Source organism: Rhinolophus sinicus, chromosome 1 (genome assembly GCF_057876585.1).
Source record: "Rhinolophus sinicus isolate RSI-liver-muscle chromosome 1, RSI-T2T, whole genome shotgun sequence".
NCBI classification, from domain to species: Eukaryota; Metazoa; Chordata; class Mammalia; order Chiroptera; family Rhinolophidae; genus Rhinolophus; species Rhinolophus sinicus.
In genome coordinates, this window is record NC_142501.1 from 126,420,001 (window position 1) to 126,443,549 (window position 23,549).

The 23,549-nt window shown below is 36.4% G+C and overlaps 2 protein-coding genes across 2 annotated transcripts in view; one reads left to right on the forward strand and one right to left on the reverse strand.

The window, feature by feature from the left end:
• The window catches only part of APBB1IP (amyloid beta precursor protein binding family B member 1 interacting protein), a 107,272-nt gene extending 103,076 nt beyond the window's left edge, over window positions 1-4,196 (forward strand). Inside the window, exons 13-14 of the mRNA XM_074324957.2 lie at window positions 861-952; window positions 3,345-4,196. Coding sequence (XP_074181058.2) covers window positions 861-952; window positions 3,345-3,845 — 593 coding nt within the window. The 3' untranslated portion in view covers window positions 3,846-4,196. The remainder of the gene's footprint in view (window positions 1-860; window positions 953-3,344) is intronic.
• A 2,185-nt stretch (window positions 4,197-6,381) lies between these two features.
• The window catches only part of LOC109456696 (uncharacterized), a 40,138-nt gene continuing 22,970 nt past the window's right edge, over window positions 6,382-23,549 (reverse strand). The window contains 7 exon segments of the mRNA XM_019749115.3: window positions 6,382-6,650; window positions 9,580-9,659; window positions 15,372-15,415; window positions 16,183-16,262; window positions 20,749-20,841; window positions 20,941-21,022; window positions 21,131-21,175. Coding sequence (XP_019604674.3) covers window positions 6,528-6,650; window positions 9,580-9,659; window positions 15,372-15,415; window positions 16,183-16,262; window positions 20,749-20,841; window positions 20,941-21,022; window positions 21,131-21,175 — 547 coding nt within the window. The 3' untranslated portion in view covers window positions 6,382-6,527.

Sequence of the window (23,549 nt, forward strand, 5' to 3'; positions counted from 1 at the left end):
AGATGTTTGGAACAATTAGTGAAAAAATGAATTAATACCTTGTAGGGTTCCTCTGAGGATGAAATAAAGTATGTTAATGTCCTCAATACTAAGTGCTCAATAAATGTTAGTGCCATTTCTCCTAAATGAATCGCTTAAAACCAATTTTTGAAGAATACCATTGCAGCAGTCAGATGGGATTTCCATTGATAAAAAGGAGGGATCTTGCAAATGATGGAATATCCCTTAGTAGGGAGTAAATTAGCCCATGTTGGTGCTGCTGTAGAGTTTTATTTATCAAAAATTCTTAAGTTCTGTCACTGATACTATCCCTACAGGGAACAAGTATACTGAGATTTTTGAAATAAACCATACTGGGAGCCATCCCTGCTTATTCATAAAATGCTTCAGTGAGCATCCAAAGAGAAACAAAATGCTCAATTTAAACTTTCTTTCAGCTTATGCTTTAGAATTTATTGCCATGAGCACCTGCTGTGTTGGATTTTAAGCTCTAAAGAGCTACTATTAGTAACTAGCCTAGAAGGAAGTGAAGCCACTTTCAAACAGAAGTTGAAGTTCATTTGTTTCCGTCATATACACACATATACATACACGGTGAGTGTGATAACATCTTAGCCACAGACCTTCTTGAAATGACACCATTTTAAAATTCAGTTCTTTAAAATTCTTCACCTGAACTCATGGCACAAAATCAGTAGGGCCTTAGATTTTTCATAAGGCCCCCAGTTAATCCGTACGTGCCCACGAGTCCCTTTCTTTTGCTTTGGAGATATAAACCACTTTATATGTTCAGATGAACTTTCAAGAATGTTAAAAGGCCTTGCCCACTCTTCTTGTCTCTCTTCCTCCCTCCCTCTCAGGCATCACCCAAGCCAATGGTCAGATTCCCCAGGCTGCACACTCTGTGAGTGCTGTTTTCGAAGAAGCCCAGAGACAAGTTGACACAACTAAGGTAAGACCAGAGAGTAACCAACATAGTTCTATCAAACGGTCACCTGGAAGCCCATATTCTAAACCATTAGCAGTGCTCTAATAACTGCTCTTTTAAAAAGAGAAAATGTAACTCCAACAACTAAGTCACTGTAACTTCATTTAGATAATTGCTTTATTTTTTATTTTTTTTATCTTAAAATTACATAGGCTAGAATGGAGAGTTAAAACTATTATCACACGACTTTGGGAAAATGTAAGAATTCTTTTTTTTAATGATGAGGATGGGTAACCATTTTGAATTTAGTTACATTTATTTAGACTGAAGTGATTTTCTTGGTTTTTAGTCACTCTGAAGTGGCAGCTGAGCTTTAAGCCCTGGGGATTTTTACTTATTTTTTTCCCTAAATAAATTAGAGCAACCAATTAGTCATAAGCCCTGTATAAATGCTAATTGGGCCCCAAAACCAGATTAGAAAACTACTAAAAAGGTTCCACTATAAAATGTGCGTTTTGTATTTTTCTGTTAATATTCTACATACATCCTCAGGGTAAATGGAGAAGAAAACACATTTAAAAATAATAGCCAAACTTGGTATAACATCATCCATAACTTTTTTATCAGTACATATTAGATAAGATTCATTTAAATCTCCCTAAAAATTGCAGCTAAAGTTGTAATTTAGTTACTAGTCCAATTGGTAATATTTCAGTTGATTATACAAGTTCTCTTGAATATTTCCCATGTGTGATTCAAAGAAACCTTAAATAATTGTACCTTTACTAATTTTTCACTTCATCTCCCCCTTTCATTTTGTCTATCAGCCAGTGGTGGAAACAACTAAATATTACATTTATTGAACTTTTTGAAAACCACTGTAGATTGTTAAAAGTTGTGTTTCTCTAATATTTTTGTTAGTTTCTCAGATCTGGCAATCTCATCATGCAGTGTGCTTTCAGTGTGAAAATTATTATTTTCATGGTTTCTATGATGCCAACTGAAGAGAAACATTTTGAAGTGCTGAAAGCAACAAAAACGATCCCAGTATAGAAATCACTGGGTGTGAACACCAATTCCCAAACTGCCAGTTCAGAAAATTTTTTTAAATACATCACCAGTTGGTTTATCATGTTAAGCAAATAAACTAAATAAAATAGAAACTCATTTATAAGGCACTTTGTTGGGGAAAAACACTTCTAAATGGAATCTTCAGTGGTAAGAGGTTATTAAGCAAAGAAAGAAAGAAAACGAAAGCCTGATAAAATGTAAATTGCAATGATTATCACTAAAACAGAGGGATTCGATTCAGCTGCCTGGAATTCCTGGGGAAGTTGCAGTATATAAATATAATTTTGTATGACCTATGCTACTGTTGGCAGAAGAGCTGGGGCTCTGTTAGCCTTGGGCCAAGTTTGGTGTTCTGGTTCCCATCAATAGCGGGCATCCTGGTTTTTCCTCTTCGGAACCACTCACATATTTATCTCATTTGATCTCCGTGAGACATAGATAATCATAGGGATTATGATTAGCCAGCTGGCTTTCACACAGTTAGGAAAAGGTCGATCTAAGACTACAGACCAGGTGTGTACATTCCTGCCCCGCCCCCCACCTCCCCTGAATCTCTGTCAGAGGGAGCCGAGCTATAACTGGCTCCTCCCTAGAATCCCGCTCAGGGGAAAGGCACCTGTACTCTCAGCGACAGGTCTTTACCAGGACAGTATCCTTCGTGCTGCGGTTTGCACAGAGGTTACCTGTAGCCCAGAGAGAACTATTCTGGCTTTCCTTTTCCCTTCCATCTTCATGGTGCTAATCAAAGCCGGACATTGGAGATTTGGGGAGGGTTTGGGGAAGCCCGTTGAACACCTGTCTGCTACTGAGGGTTGGTACAGGGGCAAAATAATGGTGACAACTGAGCTTCACAACCAGCTAGACTCAGACCAAGACATATTATGGCTGCATATGCCTGGGACCCTGGGGATTTTTCTCGGGAACCGAGACCTAAGCGGGAATTCCAGGAGAGACAGTTTGCTTCCATTTTGAGCTCCTTCGGCAACCTCTCTACTAGCCAAACTCTATACCACTAAAGCTCTTCAAGACTGCAGCGGTTCTTACACATGTATAATCTAAATATAATATACAGCTTCTTGAACCAGGCGAGGTTTTCCATTTACAGAAGACAGGATAGATGAGTGTCCCCCGAGTAATAATGTGAAAGGCCTTTTGGAGTCAGTCACCGATCCCAGAGCAAAGATGAGCTCGTGAACAACCTTACAGTCTCAGGGACTGGGGGACTGAGGCTGGGGGCTGGAGGGGGGAGGTTGGGGGCGCAGACGCTGCCTAAATCAGGGCGATCGCACAAGCCTCTAAGCAGCGGTTGTGCGTCAAGGATAATGCTATTGTTGTTGCTTTGAAGGACAAGAAGCCAGCCCTTGGTAACCACGACCCAGGAGCACCCAGGGCCCATCACTCTCCGAAGTCCAGACTGCCACCGCCCCCTCCCATGCGACGGTCCTCAGACAGCAGCAGCAGCCCAGTGATAGCCCCCAAAGCCAAAGGCACGGGCTTCCCGGCTCCCCCGGACGACTTGCTGCCACCGCCCCCTCCCCCACCACCTCTAGAGGACGACGAGCTCCCGCCGCCACCCCCCTTTCTAAAAGAAGCGCCCCCAGACTTCGTGCCTCCCCCTCCGCCATCGTTTGCGGAGGATGCGGGGCCGTTACCGCCGCCTCCTCCTCCCCCACCCGCCCTCGCCCCAGAATCCGCGAGGCTACCCCCCATTGCCGCCAAAAGGCCTCCCATTCCTCCAAAGAGGCAAGAGAACCCGGGTCCGCCCAGAGCCGGAGGGGGCGAGGAGCAAGATTTCATGTCAGATCTCATGAAAGCTTTGCAAAAGAAAAGAGGCAACATGTCCTAAGGGAAACACAAATACCTTTGTGTGATAGGTATAATCATTTCTAACCTCAAATGCATTTTTGCTATTTTATTTTCGTAGTATCTTGGTCATTTTAGATAAAATTCCGAAGTGTTCATATTAGAAGTGATGTACTACGTCTTACTATTGCTTAAGTACATTCATAACCATTCACCGAACAAAGAATTTATAATATCTGCTTAAATGTACACACCTTTCCTATGTATTTCCACTGCAATGGAATTTATCTTACCTTCGGAACTAACCAAAATGTTCACTTTGTTCATTTATGTTCATTTACTTTATGATGTTCAAAAGTAACAAACTAATAAAAATTAAAAAATTTTTCCTGAAGATAGTATTCTAGAAATATCAGTGTATACATCTAATGCGGTATCAACACTATTTTATAATATACTTGACCTTTTGAAAATAGCTTTCAAAATCCTACACCTTCTAAAGTCTTGTTGCTCTTTCATATATTTTCCATCTTCAGTTCCATGACCTTCAGAATTTTCAGAAAATTCGAAAGAGGAAAATTCTCTAAAAGAGAATCTCATTGGCCTGGTCATTCCTCATCAAATCGATTGTAGCCTGCATGTGACAAAGGAGGTACTGGGACCCATCACTGTGAATCAACAGCCCTCAGAGAGTAGGAGCGGGGTGCTGGGAAGGGGAAAGGGAGAGATGTGGTTGTCATGGGCTTCAAAGAAGACCCAAATTGTGTCACTTCGAACATATTCCTAACTTAGAGAAGACATCAGGCCTGAAGGTGTGCTCACCCTCGGTCCCACAGAGCTGGACAGCAGCTGCATCTCCCAATTCTACCCACACCGTACCTTTCTTTTACAGGGGAAAAACTATAAAAAAAAATTTTTTTTGATCCACTGATAATTTACTTCTTTTAATTGGTGTGTTTAGACCATTGATGTTTAAAGTGACTACTGACATAGCTGGATTAATGTCTATCATATTTGCTACTGTTTTGTATGAGTTGCTTTTTGTTCTTTGTTCCTATTTTTGTCTTCCATTCTTTTTCTGCCTTTTGTGGTTTTAAGTATTTTATATGATTCTATTTTTCTCTCCTTTTTCAGCACATCAATTATGCTTTTTTTTTTTTCACTTTGCTAGTGACTGATTCCAGTGTTAAGGCAAGAAATACACAGGATGAACCTGTGTATACACACCAGAAACAAGGAAGTTATCAAAAACTTCTAGGATCATGTCCAAAGGAGCCAATATGAATAAAACCTCACTGGCCAAATACAGGACAATTTGTACAGCAGAAGGAATAACCGCAATCGTATAAAACATATAAAATATGCTTAAATTCAATAGATCATACTGATCCTAACACAATCAAATAAGCCCATTGGTTGTCTTTGGAGCCTGCTTGAGAATTTTTCATTTTGCCTTTCTGTATCTGAGGATATCCAAATAACAAAAGGAAGTTTTCCTGTATTGAAGGAGTACTAATAAATGAGTGATTGGATTAGATTATCATCATTTTGCAACCCTATGGAATCAGTGGGTCAAGATGATGATTCTCAATGGCTACTGGTAGCACAAAGCGACCACCAAATATGTACTTCCTGGTAGAAGGACACAGCACTTGCCTCCTGAGAGCAAGTATTTCTGCCAAATAAATCAAACCTGAATCTGAATCAGACTTTACAGAAATACAGGGGGCAGAGTAGCATGTTAAACATTACTACAGAGATGCAATCAGCTAAATGCAGACTGGGAAACACTCTAGGATAAATGATCTGGTTTCTTCAACCAAAAAAAACCAAAAATTTGTAAGGAAAAAATGATGTAGGTGGCTGTACCCGAAGATATCGAAAGAGACTTAAAAGATTTGATCATTTAATTTTAATGTATAGTTCTTATTTGGATCCCAAATCAAATAAACAATTATAAAAATAATAAATTATGGTGATCATAACTTATAAAACAATAGGAAAGATATGAAAACTGGTTATTTGAATTAATGCATTAGGGAGTTGTTAATTTGTTTTAAGGTGATAATGGTACTGTATGTGTTTAAAGTCATTAATGTTTAGGGAGGCATACAGAAATATTTGTAAATTAAATGAAACAATGTCCGGTAATTTCTTTAAAGTACTTGGGAATATATAAACCATATCTCGATTAAAACAATAAGTAGGAATATGGGGAAGTGTAAAGGGATATAAATGAAGCAAGACTGATCATGGATTGATAATTAATAAGCTGGCTGAATGGTAAATGAGGTTCATTAAACTATTCTCTTCAATTTGGTAAATGTTTGAAAATTAGCATAATAGACAAAAAACCTCTAGGAGCACAATTAAACTATATACGTATTTGGTGCCCCAAAGAGCTGGGTACATGTAAGTATTACATGAATACTTACAAATTCATTCAAAGATTATCATAAGATTTTTTTGTTAGTGAGAATAACTCATGTGATTTACCAAAAATGCTTTATGATCCCATTAAAGTTATTAGTTAGAACAAAAATTACCACAAAGATGTTCCAAAAAACAGGCCCAGTTCATGTAATTAAAAAATATTTTTATATATAATCATTATTTTGAAATTCAGGATTGCCATCAAAATGTATATGTCATTAAGAACTTATCAAGTTGATTATTCAATGTTGAGTTCAAGGATAGAAGTATTCCTTAATTTATTTTCTCCAAATTAAGATGAGCAGCTAACTCTGAGACCTTCAGCCCACGAAGGGGTAGGTGAGGCGTAGCCTGCTTTCTCAGCTGCAGAATGCTTCTGGAAAGGATGCTGAAGAATTTGCTGGAGGAGATGGACCTGGTAAACAATTTAAGTAGATAAATATAGATTTTCTGCCTCAGACCCCTTATTCATTTTCTAAATTTATCAAATGACAAGGTAAGTTTTAAATTTGTTTGAAAGTGTTTAAACATTTTATGTTTTATTAAATCTTCAACAATAGTTCTTACTTAAAATTTCCATTGTTCCACAAAGTTCCTTAAGTACAAGTTTTGTTCTAAAACAGGAGAGGGAATATGTAAAGCATCGCAAAGACTGATAATTTTAAAAATTCCTTCACAGCAGTAAGAGGATTATAATTTTCTAAAATATTTACAAAAACAAAACGATGTCAATGATTTGCAATCTTTCCAAATCAAGGGCAGGGATTCCAATTCATGCTGCTTCCTCATTTGCAGTTTTGCCCCATGAGAACAAACTGAGGCATCAAAGAACACACCGCTTTCAACAATAATTCTGGGATTAAATAATGTGTATTTTCATCCAGTTATAAAACAAATACATCATGGGAACGTAATGTATAGCATGGTGACTATAGTTAATAATACTGTATTGCATACTTAAATGTTGCTAACGGAGCTTAAAAGTCCTCATCCCAAGAAAAAAAATTTTTGTAACTGTGTATGGTGACAGATATTAACTAGACTTACTGTAATCATTTCATAATATATACAAATATTGAATTTATGTTATACACCTGAAACTAATATAATGTTTTATGTCAACTATATCTCAATTAAAAATTTTTTTCCCCAATGGTTTTATCACTTCCTTGGGTATTACTAATGAAATGCCTTGTTCTAATAGAAAAAGTTGGATGATTATCTATAATAAGAAAGTAAAGCCAAGAGATCAAGTAGACTCTATATTACTATAATATTTTAAATAGGAAGATTGCCTCATCGTCAAGGCTCTTAGAGCCCCTCTTGACTTCTCCCCAGCTACTTTCTATACATATCCTTTTATTGAAGTCAGTTTTATATCTATCTAATTTCACCTACTAGTTTAAAAGCTCCCTGAATTGATTTTTATACTTTTCCACAGCACCTCACATAGAGTAGATTCTCAAGAAAAGTTTGAAGCAAGAAGGTAAATACAAGCTGTGTGTGTAAAGGTTTCGTGTAAAAGGTTTAATAAAATCTTTTTCCTTTCCTGAATGGAATGTAACCCTTAGTTAACTCTCCAGGTCTGTTCCCTGGTAACTTGATGAGGTGGCATGTCAACCATATCACCACACAACACTGCTTACATCTGACAGATAGCATCTGGAATGGAAGAACTGTAAACACCTAACAGAAAGTTTAGGGCTTTCGTTAGTGTGGGTGACTCTGGTGACTCTTGGTATAAGGCAGGTCTCCTGTGGGGACATGAGACACTACACCTACGGCCTTGTTACAAGAGATACTGTCTCTGTGGAACGTGAAGCATTAAAGCCAGGGCTGCCCCTGCATCTTCCCAATGTGGCTCTCGTCTCCTCACACCTGAGCTGCACTGCCTTCCTGCCGGCATGGACGGCAGCCAGAACTCCTGCGAACCAGGAACCTGATGCTGCCCTGTTCATACGCCATGTTTCTGTCCTGCATCTTCTAGGTGGAGTGGGGCAAAGAGTAGCCTCTGACAGTCTTGTGAGTAGGAATGTTTACTTGACCTAGGAAGACACCTTCCTACCTCTGCTGGGTACTGCCTCGTTACTCAAATACAATTTTGAGGAAGGGGGAAAAAAGTAAGAAAGGAACAAAAGGGAGGGGGAAAAGGAGAAACAATCCACCCAAACAACTTATTAAACAATGTTTAGTTTCCTCAGTTTAGACTAATTTACCTAAAGATAAATGCTGAATTACCACTCTTCTCTTTGTTTTTCCTTAATACCATAAAAAGGTTCCATTTAATAATACTTTATTTTTCTAAAATGAGAACCTAGAGTTGTCAGACTAATTAAACTACTGAAGTAAAAAGCTAATGCAAGTTCCAAATTAGAAATAACAAAAATAGTTTCTCTCTCACGCCAACTCTGATCAGGTGGTAGTGAGGACACAGTATGCATGATTAGAATGATTCTGAGGCTGTGACCATTTTTAGAGAGAAAGAGGGCTGATCCTCAATAATGCACGCTCCGGTGTAGGACAGAAGAGTGACAGCACGAGTGCTGGTGCCCTTCCTCTTCTAAAAAATATATTACGTGCAGTGCATTTTTAAACAATTACCTAGAAATATTTGAGGCACAGAAGGTACGCAGAATAATATAACAAACTCCACCTTCCATTCAGCTTCAGAATAAAATACTTCCAAGATGGTTGAAACAGAGTATCCTTCCCTGACTCAAATTTCCTTCTAACTGTAAAGTAATCACTTTATGTCCCAAGTTGATATTTGTCATCTTTATTCATTTTGCTACTTTTATTATATATGTGTGTATCCCTAAGTAACATATAATATGATTTTGCAAGTTTTACACTGTAAGTGGTAACACACTGTATATATTCCTTTGCCACTTATTTTGCTTAACATTATATGTGAGACTCGTCCCTAGTTCATTCATGTTTACTGCTGGCAGGGTTAATTTGAGTGGATCCACGCTTCCAGTGCAGTGGGTGCCTGCTGGAGAGATGCACCCTCAAATCAGACTTCACTGGATTTTGGAGAATGAATCCACAATTCCCAAACATAAACAACAAACAGCAGAATCACATGTTCAAATAATGTAGGTATAAGATATAAAATTAATATTCAAAAATTTAAATATATTAAAGAATAAATTAGAAAATATGAGAAAATGATTCATGGATACACCAAAAAAGAGAGTTCAGGCAATGAGAATTCCGGGAAGCTGGTGTGGGCAATGGTCTAGTTTACCATGTTTACCACGTCTGCGAACAAAATCAATGTGCTTAAAACATGATACACTGAAAATTAATAAAAGTAAATGCAGAAAAATCAACTACCTTACCTCTGAAAAATCATTCCTTTCTGCTTTTTGCACTGCAGATTCTGCCATCCAGTTCTTCAGCACGTATCTCGGATTAACAGCTTAAATAAAAGGGAAAAGCACATATGGGAACCATAAATTACAAAAGTGACACAGGCCATATGAAATTAGGTAACTTTAAGAACTTTTCTGGAAGGCTCAAATGAGAAGAAGTGGTCAGCACCAGTCAATTTTGATTGTTTATAAACAATGTACAGTATTTATTGCTTTATGGTACAGAAAAACTGTTTCGAGCAATACTACGTTTTGTTTTTCTTTTCAGCATTTCATCATTAATTTGTCTTTCTGATTACATTCAGTTTGCTGAGCATTTTATAAAGCATGGAGAAAGTAGTGAATTCATCTGAATTAGGCCCCATAGTCTAAGTGTAGGGAGCGGGGGATGTTGCTGCTTTCAACATCTTCAAGCACAGAATTAAGATCTGACTCAGGGGGACTGCTTAACACTGATGCAGCCAAGAGCAAACAGGAAAGGTTAGTGTAAGCAGAACTCTCTGTAAATTTATATTTTTGATAGTAACTGCGCATTTTTTCATATTATAAAGTATAACAATGGCACATTTAGAAAAATTCAGAAACTATATCTGTATTTGAGAGGGGAGTTTTCCAAAATAGTTTCTCAACTGGGTGGCATAAGAGAAATTCCAGAGGCCTCCAGAAATCACCATTTTGTAATTCTCAATAGCAATTTTCTGTTGAGTTACTTGAATGAAGGGAACATACAAATTGTATTGCAACTTGGTTTTAAATATCTGACAAGCTCTGAGAGATAATCTAAAAATGTAAGTGTCCTGTGACTCAGTAATTCCACTTCTCTAAAAATATAGTCTATGGAAACAAATTTAAACATAAAAAGGAATTATTTACATTAAGGAAAACTAGAAACAACTTAAATACTTAATAATATGGGAAAGGTTAAGTAAAACATTACATGTCCTTTCAAAGAAGTATTATGCAGCCATTAAAAATATTGATTTTCAGTAGCAAGAAAAAATGCATAATTTATTTTTCACGAAAGGAAAAAGATCTGAAAGTATACCATATTATGATTACTACCACATTTTCTCCTAACCAATACACACAGAAGAGACTAGAAGTAAATGCATCAAAAAGTAAACAGTAATTGTATGGGTGATCTTTTTCATTCTTTCTACAAGTTTGCATTTTTAAATTTAAAGAATTCATACAGAACTCCTTTAAAATAAAAACCCATGTACACAAAATATATATACAATCTTTAAACAAAAAAGGAAACTAACATGTAAGGGAAATTGTGGAAGCACTCAGTTTAGGCAGGGACAGTGGAGTCATCCAATTCAAAGTCTGAAAAATTTGACAAATTTTTGTAGAAACTTGCCAATGAAATACTGTTAAAATACATTGGAGGGGCAGCCAGATGGCTCAGTTAGTTAGAGCTCGAGCTCTGAACAACAGGGTTGCTGGTTCGATTCCCACATGGACCAGTGAGCTGCGCCCTCCACAACTAGATTGAAGACAATGAGCTGCTGCTGAGCTGCAGAGGGGTGGACAGATGGCTCAGTTGGTTAGAGCGTGAGAGCCCAAGAACAAGGTTGCCGGTTCAATTCCCGCATGAGATGGTGGGCTGCACCCCCTGCAACTAAGATTGAAAACGGTGACTGGACTTGGAGCTGAGCTGTGCCCTCCACAACTAGACTGAAGGACAACGACTTGGAGCTGATGGGCCCTGGAGAAACACACTGTCCCCCAATAAAAGAAATTTAAAAAAAATACATTGGAAATTGCAGCTACAAGCAGAAGTACTTTGGACCATATTATAAATATACAAACTTCTTGAAAATCAGAAACTTATAGAGCTGTTTATAAGAGCCTTTGAGGAGTTATCTAATTCTGTACATTTGTACCTGATTTAGAACTTTCTGTTTATGGGTTACTTCTGTTGGCATTAAAATTTTAAGCAGTGGGGTGAGGAGGATTATATCCAAACAATATGATTTGATAATCACTGATTCACTGGAATATAGGCGACCTAAGGGCAGGTATCTAATTCATCTTTGTTGTTTTCCAGCTATAAAGAAACTGTGCAAAAAAATGGCACATAATAGGGGCTTAATATATGTTTGCTAAATAAGTAAATTTAGTGCTGAGAAAAGAGACTTAAGACCATGTTTTTACTGACTACATCATAATTTTAAATAAAGCATGCCATCGCTACCCTCCAATTGGAAAATATCAATGTATCAGAAATTCAGCAGACTCAGTAACGATAAAAAGCTGAACACTCTCCTAATGTCTGATTCTCTGGCAATGAAACTGGAAAATGTCAGTTCTATTTATGATTTATTTAATTCAATAAAATATACATAAATTTTACTTTCATAATTGTTAAATAGTTATTAAAATAATTTAAGAGAAAAATTATCTCAAATACAACAACTTTTTCTTCTCTCTCTCTTTTTTTTGATGCCCAAGAGGAAGGATGAATTAGAAAAATTTTCTTTTAATTATCTATAAAAGGTCAGGTCTGAAATATCTACTTGAGGCCAAAATTTAAATTTACACTGTCACCTTAACTGATAGCACTCTCACCTTGATTCCCAAATGATCTTGTTTAGTATCCACTGAGGTTCCTCAGGACACAAAAGAAATGTCACTGACTTGGCAATCAGTCTAGCATTCTCTTTGTGCTATTTTCAAAAGCGGTAAGTTTGTGTTGAGCCAGCCCCAGTCTGGGCCCTTGCCATTTGGCAGATGGGAGGTTTGTGGACAAGGCCTAGGGTTGTATTCTATAATGAGGCTCAAATCCAGGATTCCAAGTTAGTTGGCCTTGGGCTCTCATCAGCTGTCAATCGAGACAAAGATTTTTCTAAGCACGCGCCACAAATTCACTACGAGGCACGAAGAAAAGCAGAATTACACTGATGGGTTTTTAGAATTACAACCAACCTCATTTTATTGCAGAGGCAGATATTTTAGGACTTAAACAAAACAAAACAAAAAACTCCCTAGCAATATAGACCCAGTCGTATAATGCTGGAGCTACCCAGGGTAACAAAAATAAATGGAAAGATTTCATTTTGGTACATTATCTAGTTTTCTTTTGGCAGCCTGTTGATCTTATTCTTTCCATTAGAAACTATAGAAATGACTAATTCCTTACTAATCATTACAGTTGCAAGGTAAACACCATCAGAAACACTATCCTCTTTGAATATAAAAACAACGATGGCTGTCCTGAGTGTTACCGTAATCATACCAATCAAAATATTTATTAAACCTGGGCTGGCCTGGTGGCTCAGGCGGTTGGAGCTCCGTGCTCCTAACTCTGAAGGCTGCCAGTTCAATTCCCACATGGGCCAGTGGGCTCTCAACCACAAGGTTGCCAGTTCAACTCCCGCAAGGGATGGTGGGTTGCACCCCCTGCAACTAGTAACGGCAACTGGACCTGGAGCTGAGCTACGCCCTCCACAACTAAGACTGAAAGGACAACAACTTGAAGCTGAACGGCACCTTCCACAACTAAGATTGAAAGGACAACAACTTGACTTGGAAAAAAGGCCTGGAAGTACACACTGTTCCCCAATAAAGTCCTATTCCCCCTCCCCAATAAAATCTTTAAAAAATATATATGTTTATTAAACAAAGTTTTAATATGACCCTGGGCTGGGGACATACAAGAAAAATGATCAACACCTTTTGGTGGCTTATGATCTTAGAATTATTTGGAGCCCTAAAAATAATAAATATTGAGAATTAAAAAAATATATTTCTAAGGCTTTTAAAACACCCATCTTTGACGTTCCCATTGCTTGAAACTTGAAGCATTTCCAAAGATAATAGCACATCCTCCCCTAGTCTACTATTGATTTTTTAAATGTTTTGAAATGATGTATAATGGCAATATATTTTCAGTTGTTTTGTTTCTAAAAATCATTATATTCATTCCAGTTTCACAATATCCCTGTGACAAGGATATTTAATATATTCTATAATACGATAGTTGGTATTTATTGAGTACTGAATATGTGCCAACCACTATCATATTGAGTTTGTGCAACAACCCATGAAGTGAATGTATTTTATGGATGAGGAACCAAAAGAGAGCACAAGTGAAAAGAAAGGTTTAAAAACTGGATTTCATGATGACTGTACAATTTTTTTAATTTAGTAAGAAAAATAATAATAATCACTGTACACTTAAAACAGGGAAATTTTATATGACATGAATTATACCTCAATAAAGCTGTTTAAAAATATATACACACCAGAGAGACAAAAAGAGGGATGGGGGGCAGGGGCCTAGTGACATGCTTAATAACATCTAGGAAATAAATGGCAGAACTAGAACTCAAGAACAGCTAGTCTAACTCTGGAACCCATGCTACACTGCCCCCGTAGGGAAAATAAACTCAGATCAGGAGCATGTACAGAAATAAAGACTCTTCAAGGGAAGTGAGGGTTCAGACTTCACTGAACTATACATGCTACTTCTAAGAGGTTCATTTCTTCATGCCTGTATAATTCTTTAATTCCACATCCTGGGCACACACTGTTACATGAATTTGTGAAATCGCTTTTTTTTATGATTTCACATTTTCATATCAATTAAATATACAGTAATATATGGATGTGCCTTTAAAAAATAAGTGAGTTGTCAATGTGGAAACTTATTTTCTTCCCTTCCTTAAGAGTACATTGTTTAGTATTTATTATTTCTCTGAAATAACTCAGAGTTGCAGTTTTGAGTTCACTAAATTTCTTTCATTTTACCATCTCATCCATCCTGTCATAACCAAAAAGGTCCAAATTCTAAAGGCTACCATCACACTTCCTTCTTTCAATTTCTTGTTTCTCTTAACTGCTGAGATTGTCCATATTCTGAGCTGGCCAATAAATTCTGTATGATCGTCCAAATGGATATAAGTGGTTGTCAACTAGATCCATGCTGACCCCCAAGAGATTCCTCTCTTCCCCATAAAAACTAAAGCTGCTTTTATTTCTACAATAATGTCCTGAGTTCAAGAAGCAGTCTCATTCCCTAACCTAACATGGAATGTTAACGGTATCCTTATTTCATCAACATGAATCAGGCACCTTGATGATAACACTAGCTTTCCATACAAGTGCTAAGGCAAGAGTAAGCAGCACTTAGGTCCTTCTGTCTTAACTTCTTTGATCTTGGTAGACCCACGATACAAAAAGAACTAACTTCCATTTTTTCCTTCTCCAAGCCAAGTATCACATAGTAAACTGAAATCAATATATAAAAGTGATTTATTTTTACAGCGATTGTTTATTGATGTATGATGGCCCAGGCACTAAAACAAGATACCTTACATGTATTACTGTTCATCATTATAACATCCCTGCAAAATATTCCCCATTTGACAATAGCTAAGGGCCTTAAAACTTGGAGAGTTAAATATCTTTCAGATCATAGAGCTAAAAAGTGGCAAGATGAGATTATCTGTCAGATTCCAAAACTCATGTTCTTTTCACCATAACCCAAACCACCTTGTCTCTCCACTACCTTTTAAGACTATCTTATTTTAATATCAGTATGCAAACTTGTTGAAAGCGGAGCTATCATGCTCTGGGGTAAAAGTCATCTGCTGAAATTAGAAAAGCTCATATATGACTCTCAACTAAAATATACTCATGTAGAATTATTCTAGTTAAAAAAATTCAGTTCCCTCAAGCAATTACTTCCAGTTTTCAAAAATGTTGCTTTGATGTGATAATTTAAAGTTGAAAAAATCAAAAGGATTACTTACTTGTCATTCTTTTTCTTCTTTCAGAATCTGAATCATTCATGTTACTAAAAATGAATAAAGCACAAAATCAACTACTGCCTCCCAAATCATATCTTTTTTTCAAAAGGATGGGAATTATTTCACAAGACATATATTGGGGGGAAAAAACATTTTAAAATCACATTGAATCAGTGTCTGAAAGGGAGACAGAAAATACTGAGTAGATTAAACAATATGTAAAATATTACCTTATTTAATTATTTTAGATAATACCAAAACTTCTTATGTTTTTTACCAATTAAAAAAGTCTAAATTGGCTGCTACCTTTCCTTATCTTAAAGATAGTATTCTGAAAATAATTTAACTTTTTCTTAATTACTCAGTCATCTTTATAAATAGTCCTCAGTGGCCATTAAACTGTGAAGGACTATTTGTTCCCGTATGCCCTGTGGTTTTCTTGTTTCTCCATTCAGCTGCCACTACCTACAACTTCTTTACTCTTCCATGTCTGTTGCTTGTACTTCATTTTGAGTTTTGAAACAAAGTAACTTCTTACAGTTGTACAAGATGTGCCAGTAAGTAGGCATTGGATGAAAGCCTGAGGAGCTCTCTTCAAGGGCTTGGGAAGCTTAGGGAACTGTGTTATTAGAGAGCTGAGGTGAATGGATGAATGCTCTCTGCATGGCTGAGGTGTTACTACAGATGCCTCGGCCAACACAAATACCCAGGAGTCAAAAGGAAATTATGAAAAATGGAAGAGAGGCATCTGATGGACTGACTATGCTAAAGAAATACATAACATACTTTTGTATAAATCAGTAGATTACCTTACCTCTTCAGTCTCAAAAGGTACTGGGACACCCAGGCAGGAAAGAGTTGGTGCTTTGAAATCATCTTCAGTGCCCAGAATTGCTAAATGAAAATACAGTACTAGACTGCTTTTTACATTAACATTTAACTCCATGTTACTTTTACATTATATTCTTTAATAATAACTTATAATATCCAGACTTTTTAAAAAATATACTATTTCAAGTAGAAATACCTTGTTTCTCCGAAAATAAGACCTAACTGGACAATCAGCTCTAATGCGTCTTTTGGAGCAAAAATTAATATAAGACTGGGTCTTATATTAATTTTTGCTCCAAAAGATGCATTTTAATGTGTAATTTACTTTTAAAAACTTAATTTGCAATTACATTTTATTTAGTCATCTATTAATTCATTTAACAAATATGTATGCAGTGTCAACTACGTGCTAGCAACTGTGTTAAGTGAGAAGGATATAAAAATTCACAAGACATGGTCCTTGCATTTAAGAAGGAAATTGTGTAAACAAATAATTCAATATAAAATACATTTTTAAAGTGTTATAGAATTGTTAAAGAAATATACATAAAAGGCTAAGACAAAGGAATAAGCAATTAGTCAAAGGGTTGAAAAGGTTTCATATTAAAAAAAAAGAAATTAACTATTACACTTTTAATAAATGATTAAAAGTGTAATGATCTCACTTAAATTTCCCAGCTCTTAGTAATTTAAATATTGATACCTGTCAAGAGCTTCAACAAGTCACTTTAACATTACTTTGTCTCAGTTTTCCATACATTAAATGATAATTAATGATTATCACTAATTAAATGATAATTAGTTCTGATAGATGAAATCACTTCTAAATTTTCAAATTATATCAAAGATGCTTATTGGTTAACATTTTTCTGCATTTCCTACTGAATAGGTAGACATTTTTTTTATTCAAATCACTCCTAAAAATGTAACTTAAGTCTATCCATGCCTGTGAGAACAATAATTTTTCTTACAATTAATACTAATTATTTTCTTATTATGAATACTAATATCCATACCTACCTTTACCTTTTCTTGCTTCAGCTTCACTATGTGGAGATAAGGACTATTTTTTAGTAAAACATGAGCTTAAAATATCAAAGAAGTAAGAATTAACAAAGGAAAAATTGGCAGGCCCAGCATAATGAAAAGGGCACTGGACAGCAGGAAATTTTGGTTCTAGCTCTGATTTTGTAAAGAACTACTGTGTGAATTCAGCAATCATTTAACCTCTCTTGGCCTTAGTCTCCATATTATAAAATGAATTGATCTTTAAGGTCCTTTATCAATGGAAGATTTTGTGATTCTCTCTCTAAGCGTGAGACTACATTCACAACTGGATCAAGAATGTTAGGATACTAAACCTTTAAAAAGACTACATCTCAAGCATTTATTTTTACCTTTGTATTTAATAAACATTTGTCCCTCTTAAAAAGATTTATCTTGCTGATAAAAATACAAAATGTTGAAGTCTACGGCAGTTTGGCAACATGTAGCAAAACTACAAATGCATATATATTTTAACAGAGAAATCCATTCTAAAAAATTCCCTACAAATACATCTGCACCAAATGAAATTATGTACACTTTAACACCAAATGAAAGAAACTATGTACACTTTAACAGCAAAAGTTTGGAAACAACACAAGTCCATTGTAGGGAACTGATTAAATAAATATGGCACACTTACAAATGGGATGTTTTGCAACTGTAAAATTAATAAGGATTATTTCTATGTATTAATATAAAATTATCTTCGGGACATACTATGATACAAGGTGCAAACATTACATAAACTACGCAATCTTCTATGTTGTGGACCCCAAAAAGAAAGATTCATCTGATGTGAACCCCAATGGTCAACTCCCCATGGTCAACTGAGGACCCATATTTTATAAATAATAACAGCCTAGCAGCCACTTGCTGACAAGTGTTCCTCAAGTACTCTGTATACCGGGAAAAACCTCAGAATGAACTCTTGGCTTCCCGCACTGTGCTCTGCTTGCTTACACCACCATCTGAGGCAACCACTGGAGGGAAGCCCTGGTTTTGTCTTTCTACCAACAGACTGAGACCTGCTCCATCCAAGAACTGCACAATTATATCTTCATTTACATCTATACAGACCAATCAGAACTGCTCTACAACAACCAATCACAATGCATGATTTGGATCAATCAAAGCTGTAGGAATTCAGAAACCTCATTTACATAAAATTGGACCAACTGGGAACCTGGGCGGAAACTTTCTATATAAAAGGCAGCCTCCCCTTTGTCTCAGTGGAGTACACTTTCCATTTCCACCAGAAGCTGCAATTCCCCAGTTTGCAAACTTTTCACCTGAATAAAGTCTCTCCTTTACCACAGCTCTTTGGGAATTTTTGTTTACAATGTGTGTGGGATATATAAATACACATATACATAAATATATATACATACATATATGTATATATACAGATATATATATATATATATATATATATACACATATACGTATATATATAAATAAATAAATAAATATATATATATATATATATATATATATATATATATATATATGCTTGTATCTGCATCAAGAAATGCTGGAAGGACCCATAAGAAATTAATAAAAATAGCCTCCTCCAGGAGTGGAAGAGGGGAATGCACTGGACGGGCACAAGGGTTTTTAACCATGTGACTGTATTTAAACATTTAAAAAGTTGGGTCTAGCGTGGGATTGCCTGTGTTACTGATGAGAGAACTAAGTCTCAGAGAAGTTAAATCACATGCTCAAGTTTATTCAGCTACTGGATGATGACATCTAGACTCAAATTCCACAGGACTGTAATTCTAAGCCTTATGAGTTAACCCAGGCTACCCTTCATTTGGCGACTGACTGCATCGAAAGACTGAGGGAAGAAGTGGTCCATCCTACGGTTTTGCCCTGGACCCCACGTCCATTTTTTACCCAAGGCAAAGTGTTCTGTGGTGGGGGAAGGAGCTGCCTGTGCCTGGGAATTAGAGGTTCAGACAGGGCTTACTCACTGCTCAGAGCATTCTCTAACTGAAATTCTATGACCAGAACCACAGACTAAATGTCCAATTAGCATGAAAATGCCTCTAGAAGGAGCCTCATCAGGCCTGTGATGTGAGAATCAGATCCTGCTGTGTTCCTGTTGACAGAAAATAAGTTAAAAGCACAACCAATTTTACTACTATTACTATACTGAGCGACAGCTAAGGAGGGCTTACACACGGAAGGTGCAGCAAAGCCCAGAGGTGAAGAGCATGGCCTCTGGAGAAAGCGGCCAGTGTTTGAATCCCGCCAGACATTTACTAGTTGTGTGACCTGGTGCTAGTTACATGACCTCTCTATGCCTTGGTTTCTTTATCAGTAAAACACAGATCACAACTGTACCTGCCTCACATGGTTTGGCAGAGATTACTCATGTAAAATGCTTAGAATATGCCTGGAACACAATAAGCACTCAATAAATGTTAGCTATTATTGTTCTTATATTATTACTATTAATTTTTCATTATTTTTGTAAAGCATTTACTCTCATGCCTGTCCCAGGAGAAGGTATCAATAATAGTGGGTTCTCAAAAAGTACTTGAAAAATGCATAAAGGAGGCTGAATTTTTTTAAAATTTATGAAAAGATAACATTAACTATACAGAGAACGTCTTGAAATATAATGAAGAAATTAAAATTTAAAAAATAAGGCTAGGTTTTAATTTCAAAAACGATAAAAACAATGATTGCAATATAAAATACTAAGACCTTATAAATAGATCTATGTTTCTAAAAATCTATAAGAAGTAGGAATCTTCTGGTAATACTCGTATTCTTCCATAAATAGTGTACTCAATGTATTATACTGAAATGAAAAGACAACACAAAATCTTAAAAGTGAATTAAGTGCAGCCACTTTGAAAATAGTTTGGCAGTTTCTTAAAAAAATTAAATATAAATTTATTAAACAATCTAGTGATTCCACTCGACTATCTATCCAAGAGAAATGAAAACTTATGTTCATACAAAAACTGATACGTGAATGTTCATAGAAGTATTTATTCACAATAGCCGAAAAGTGGAAATGACCCAAACGTCCATCAGCTGGAAAATGGATCAGCAAAATATGGTGTCATAAAATAGAGTACTACTTAGAAATAAAGAGTAAAGAACTAATGATACAGGATACAACACGGATGAATCTCAAAGACATGCTAAGTGTAAAAATCAGACGCAAGAGACCACATATCATATGATTTCATTTATAGGAAACGTCTAGAAAGTGAAAATCTTGAGAGACAGAAAGTAAATTAGTTGTTTGGGGCTGGGAGTGGACACAGGGATTGATTGCAAAAGGGCCCAAATGATCTAAAGTGTGATGGACTTGTTCCCAAATTGAACTATGATGATAAATTACTGCACAAATCTGTAAATTATTTAAGAAACCACTGAACTGTATATGTAAGGTAAGAGGAATTTTATGGAATGAAAATTATACCTCAATAAACCTGTTAAAGAAAACTAAATTAAGAAAAAGCCAAATGTCACATATTAATACCTGAGGAATGTTGAGTTCCTGTAACTGGCTTTGAGTAATCTCACTGAGCTGCCGAAAGGTCATTGTAAAATCAGCTTCTGTCTTTTCCATGAGCTAATGAAATTAAATATATTTATCAACCTCAATTCTTCAAGAATATGCTGAATAGTAATTCAAATATTAATTAAAAAAAAGATAAAATGATAAACTCACATGTAAGAGAAATGCAATTAAATCACCATCACCCTTCCTTTCTCCAAGTAATCCCAACTTAGCTTTGAACAATTCTGTAAATCTAAAAGGTGAAATGTCAATTCAATTTGTTATTCAAATTCTTACTATTCTAAGAATTGTCCTCAAACCAACCAGGATGCTTTACTATCTATATTCAAAATGGACAAACCTTGTGTAATAAAGAACAGGATACCCCTCAAGAATCTGAGCAGCACTATGGGAATAAAAAAGGAAGAGCAGTTAAGCATTGATTTAAAATTAACATTCATGAATTACATTTTACAAGAACAAAGTGAATCTTCTCATATATTAAATAACATTAGATTATATGCTACTGATTCTGGTTTAGTGGTTAATTATATATCAGATCTTAGAGAAAATCATCAATATAAATTTACTGTCTCAAAGATTTGGATATAGTACAGATCAAATCATGTCACTCCTGGAACATTACTATATATAATTAGCTTATAGGATAAATGTTCATGTGTCTCTATAATACCAAAGAGTTATATAAATGGGTTTTTGATATATTTTTAAAAATCATCTTAGACCCAAAATAATGCATTACAAATATCTCAGCTAATACAATAATATTTTACTTGCCTGGAAATATGAAAATAAGAGAAATATTTCATAAAAATATAAACATTAAAGTTTTTAACCTTAAATTCATCTTTAAACGAATTAAGTTTCTATTTCTTAACTTCTTAAATGTATTTTAAATAATACAAAATTTAACACAGTCTGAAGCTCCACTCCCTTTACCTTCCTGACCTCATCCCCTACAATTCTTCCCCTTGGCTCATTCTGCAGCAGCCACACTGGCTTTGCTGTTCCCTAAACATCCCATGTACACTCCCACCTCCGGACCTTTGCACAAGCTATTCCTTTGTCTCCCCTTCCCCCTACCCCTGCCAGATATCTGCATGGTTTTCTCCTGTGACTCCTTCAAGCCTTTGCTCAAGTTCTTCACTGACCATCCTTTTAAAACTGCAAACCCCTCCTTATACTCCCTATCCATTGCTTTATTTTTCTCCATAATACTTATCTCCTTCTAAAATACGATATAACTTATGTATCTGTTTATTGACTGTCACACCAAAAGTAAGAACACTGAGGGCACAATTATTGTGCTGTTTTATTCACTGCTGTCCCATTAGCACTTAGAACAGTAGATGGCATATAGTGAGCACCTTAATAAATATTTGTTGAATGAATGAATGAACTCTGCAGAGAAAAATGGATATAAAATTAATAAAGACAAGGGTAGGTTGAAGACTGCTTAATAAATATCATTTTATATCACTGTGATTTTGAACTGTGTGACAGCATTACCAATATAGCTTTAAGTTAAATTAATTAAGGAAAGCACACGTGGAATATAAAACTTTTATCTTTGTTGTAGTAATTTTTTTGCAACCTGGGTTAATAGCATCACTATATGACTTGATTTACATTTGGGATCTTGTACTGAAAACAGTAAATTTTAGATTGGGGGATGGTGGTACAGAGAGTATGAAGAGAAATATGTTTTATCTCTTAGCAAATACATTGGAGACACAGAAATGAACAAAATGTGATCCCTGCACTCAAAAAGCTCAATTTCCAGGGCCAGCCCGGTAGCTCAGGCGGTTGGAGCTCCTTGCTCCTAATGCCAAAGGCTCCTTGTTCGATTCCCACATGGGCCAGTGGGCTCTCAACCACCAGGTTGCCAGTTCGATTCCTTAACTCCCGCAAGGGATGGTGGGCAGCACCCCCTGCAACTAAGATTGAACAGGGCATCTTGAACTGAGCTGCTGCTGAGCTCCCGGATGGCTCAGTTGGTTGGAGCATGTCCTCTCAACCACAAGGTTGCCAGTTCAACTCCCGCAAGGGATAGTGGGCTGCGCCCCCTGCAACTAACAATAGCAACTGGACCTGGAGCTGAGCTGCACCCTCCACAACTAAGATTGAAAGGACAACAATGACAACTTGACTTGGAAAAAGTCCTGGAAGTACACACTGTTCCCCAATAAAGTCCTGTTCCCCTTCCCCAATAAAATCTTTAAAAAAAAAAAAAAAAGTTCAATGTCCAGTGATCAACAAATAACATACTCTTGGGCCCAGTAGCTTGTAGGGCCTGGAGAAAGCAGGCAGAACCTAGAGGGTCAGAGCAAGTCCTCAGGCCCTCACTCATGAGGTACAGCAGGGTTATACCATAAAGAAACATTAATACATTTTTGAATAGCAGATTTTACCAAATACATTCTTTGGTCATAAAAACATGGGCAAAGTAAATCCAACTACTTAGAAATTAAAAAAACAGTGAGAGACTTCTGGTCAAGATGGTGGAGTAGGTAAACAATGTGCTCATCTCCTCCCACGACCACATCAAAATTACAACTAAATTATAGAACAGCCTTGAGAACCACCTGAAGTCTAGCTGAACAGAACTCCTATAACTAAGGATACAAAGAGGAAACCACTTCAACACTGGTAGGAGGGAAGGAGACAAGAGGGCTGGTTCCAGACTCACGTGTGGCATGGAGGGGTATCTTGGCTATGGAGGTTCCCCCCTGAAGAGGGGTCTCAGCTCCACACCGGGC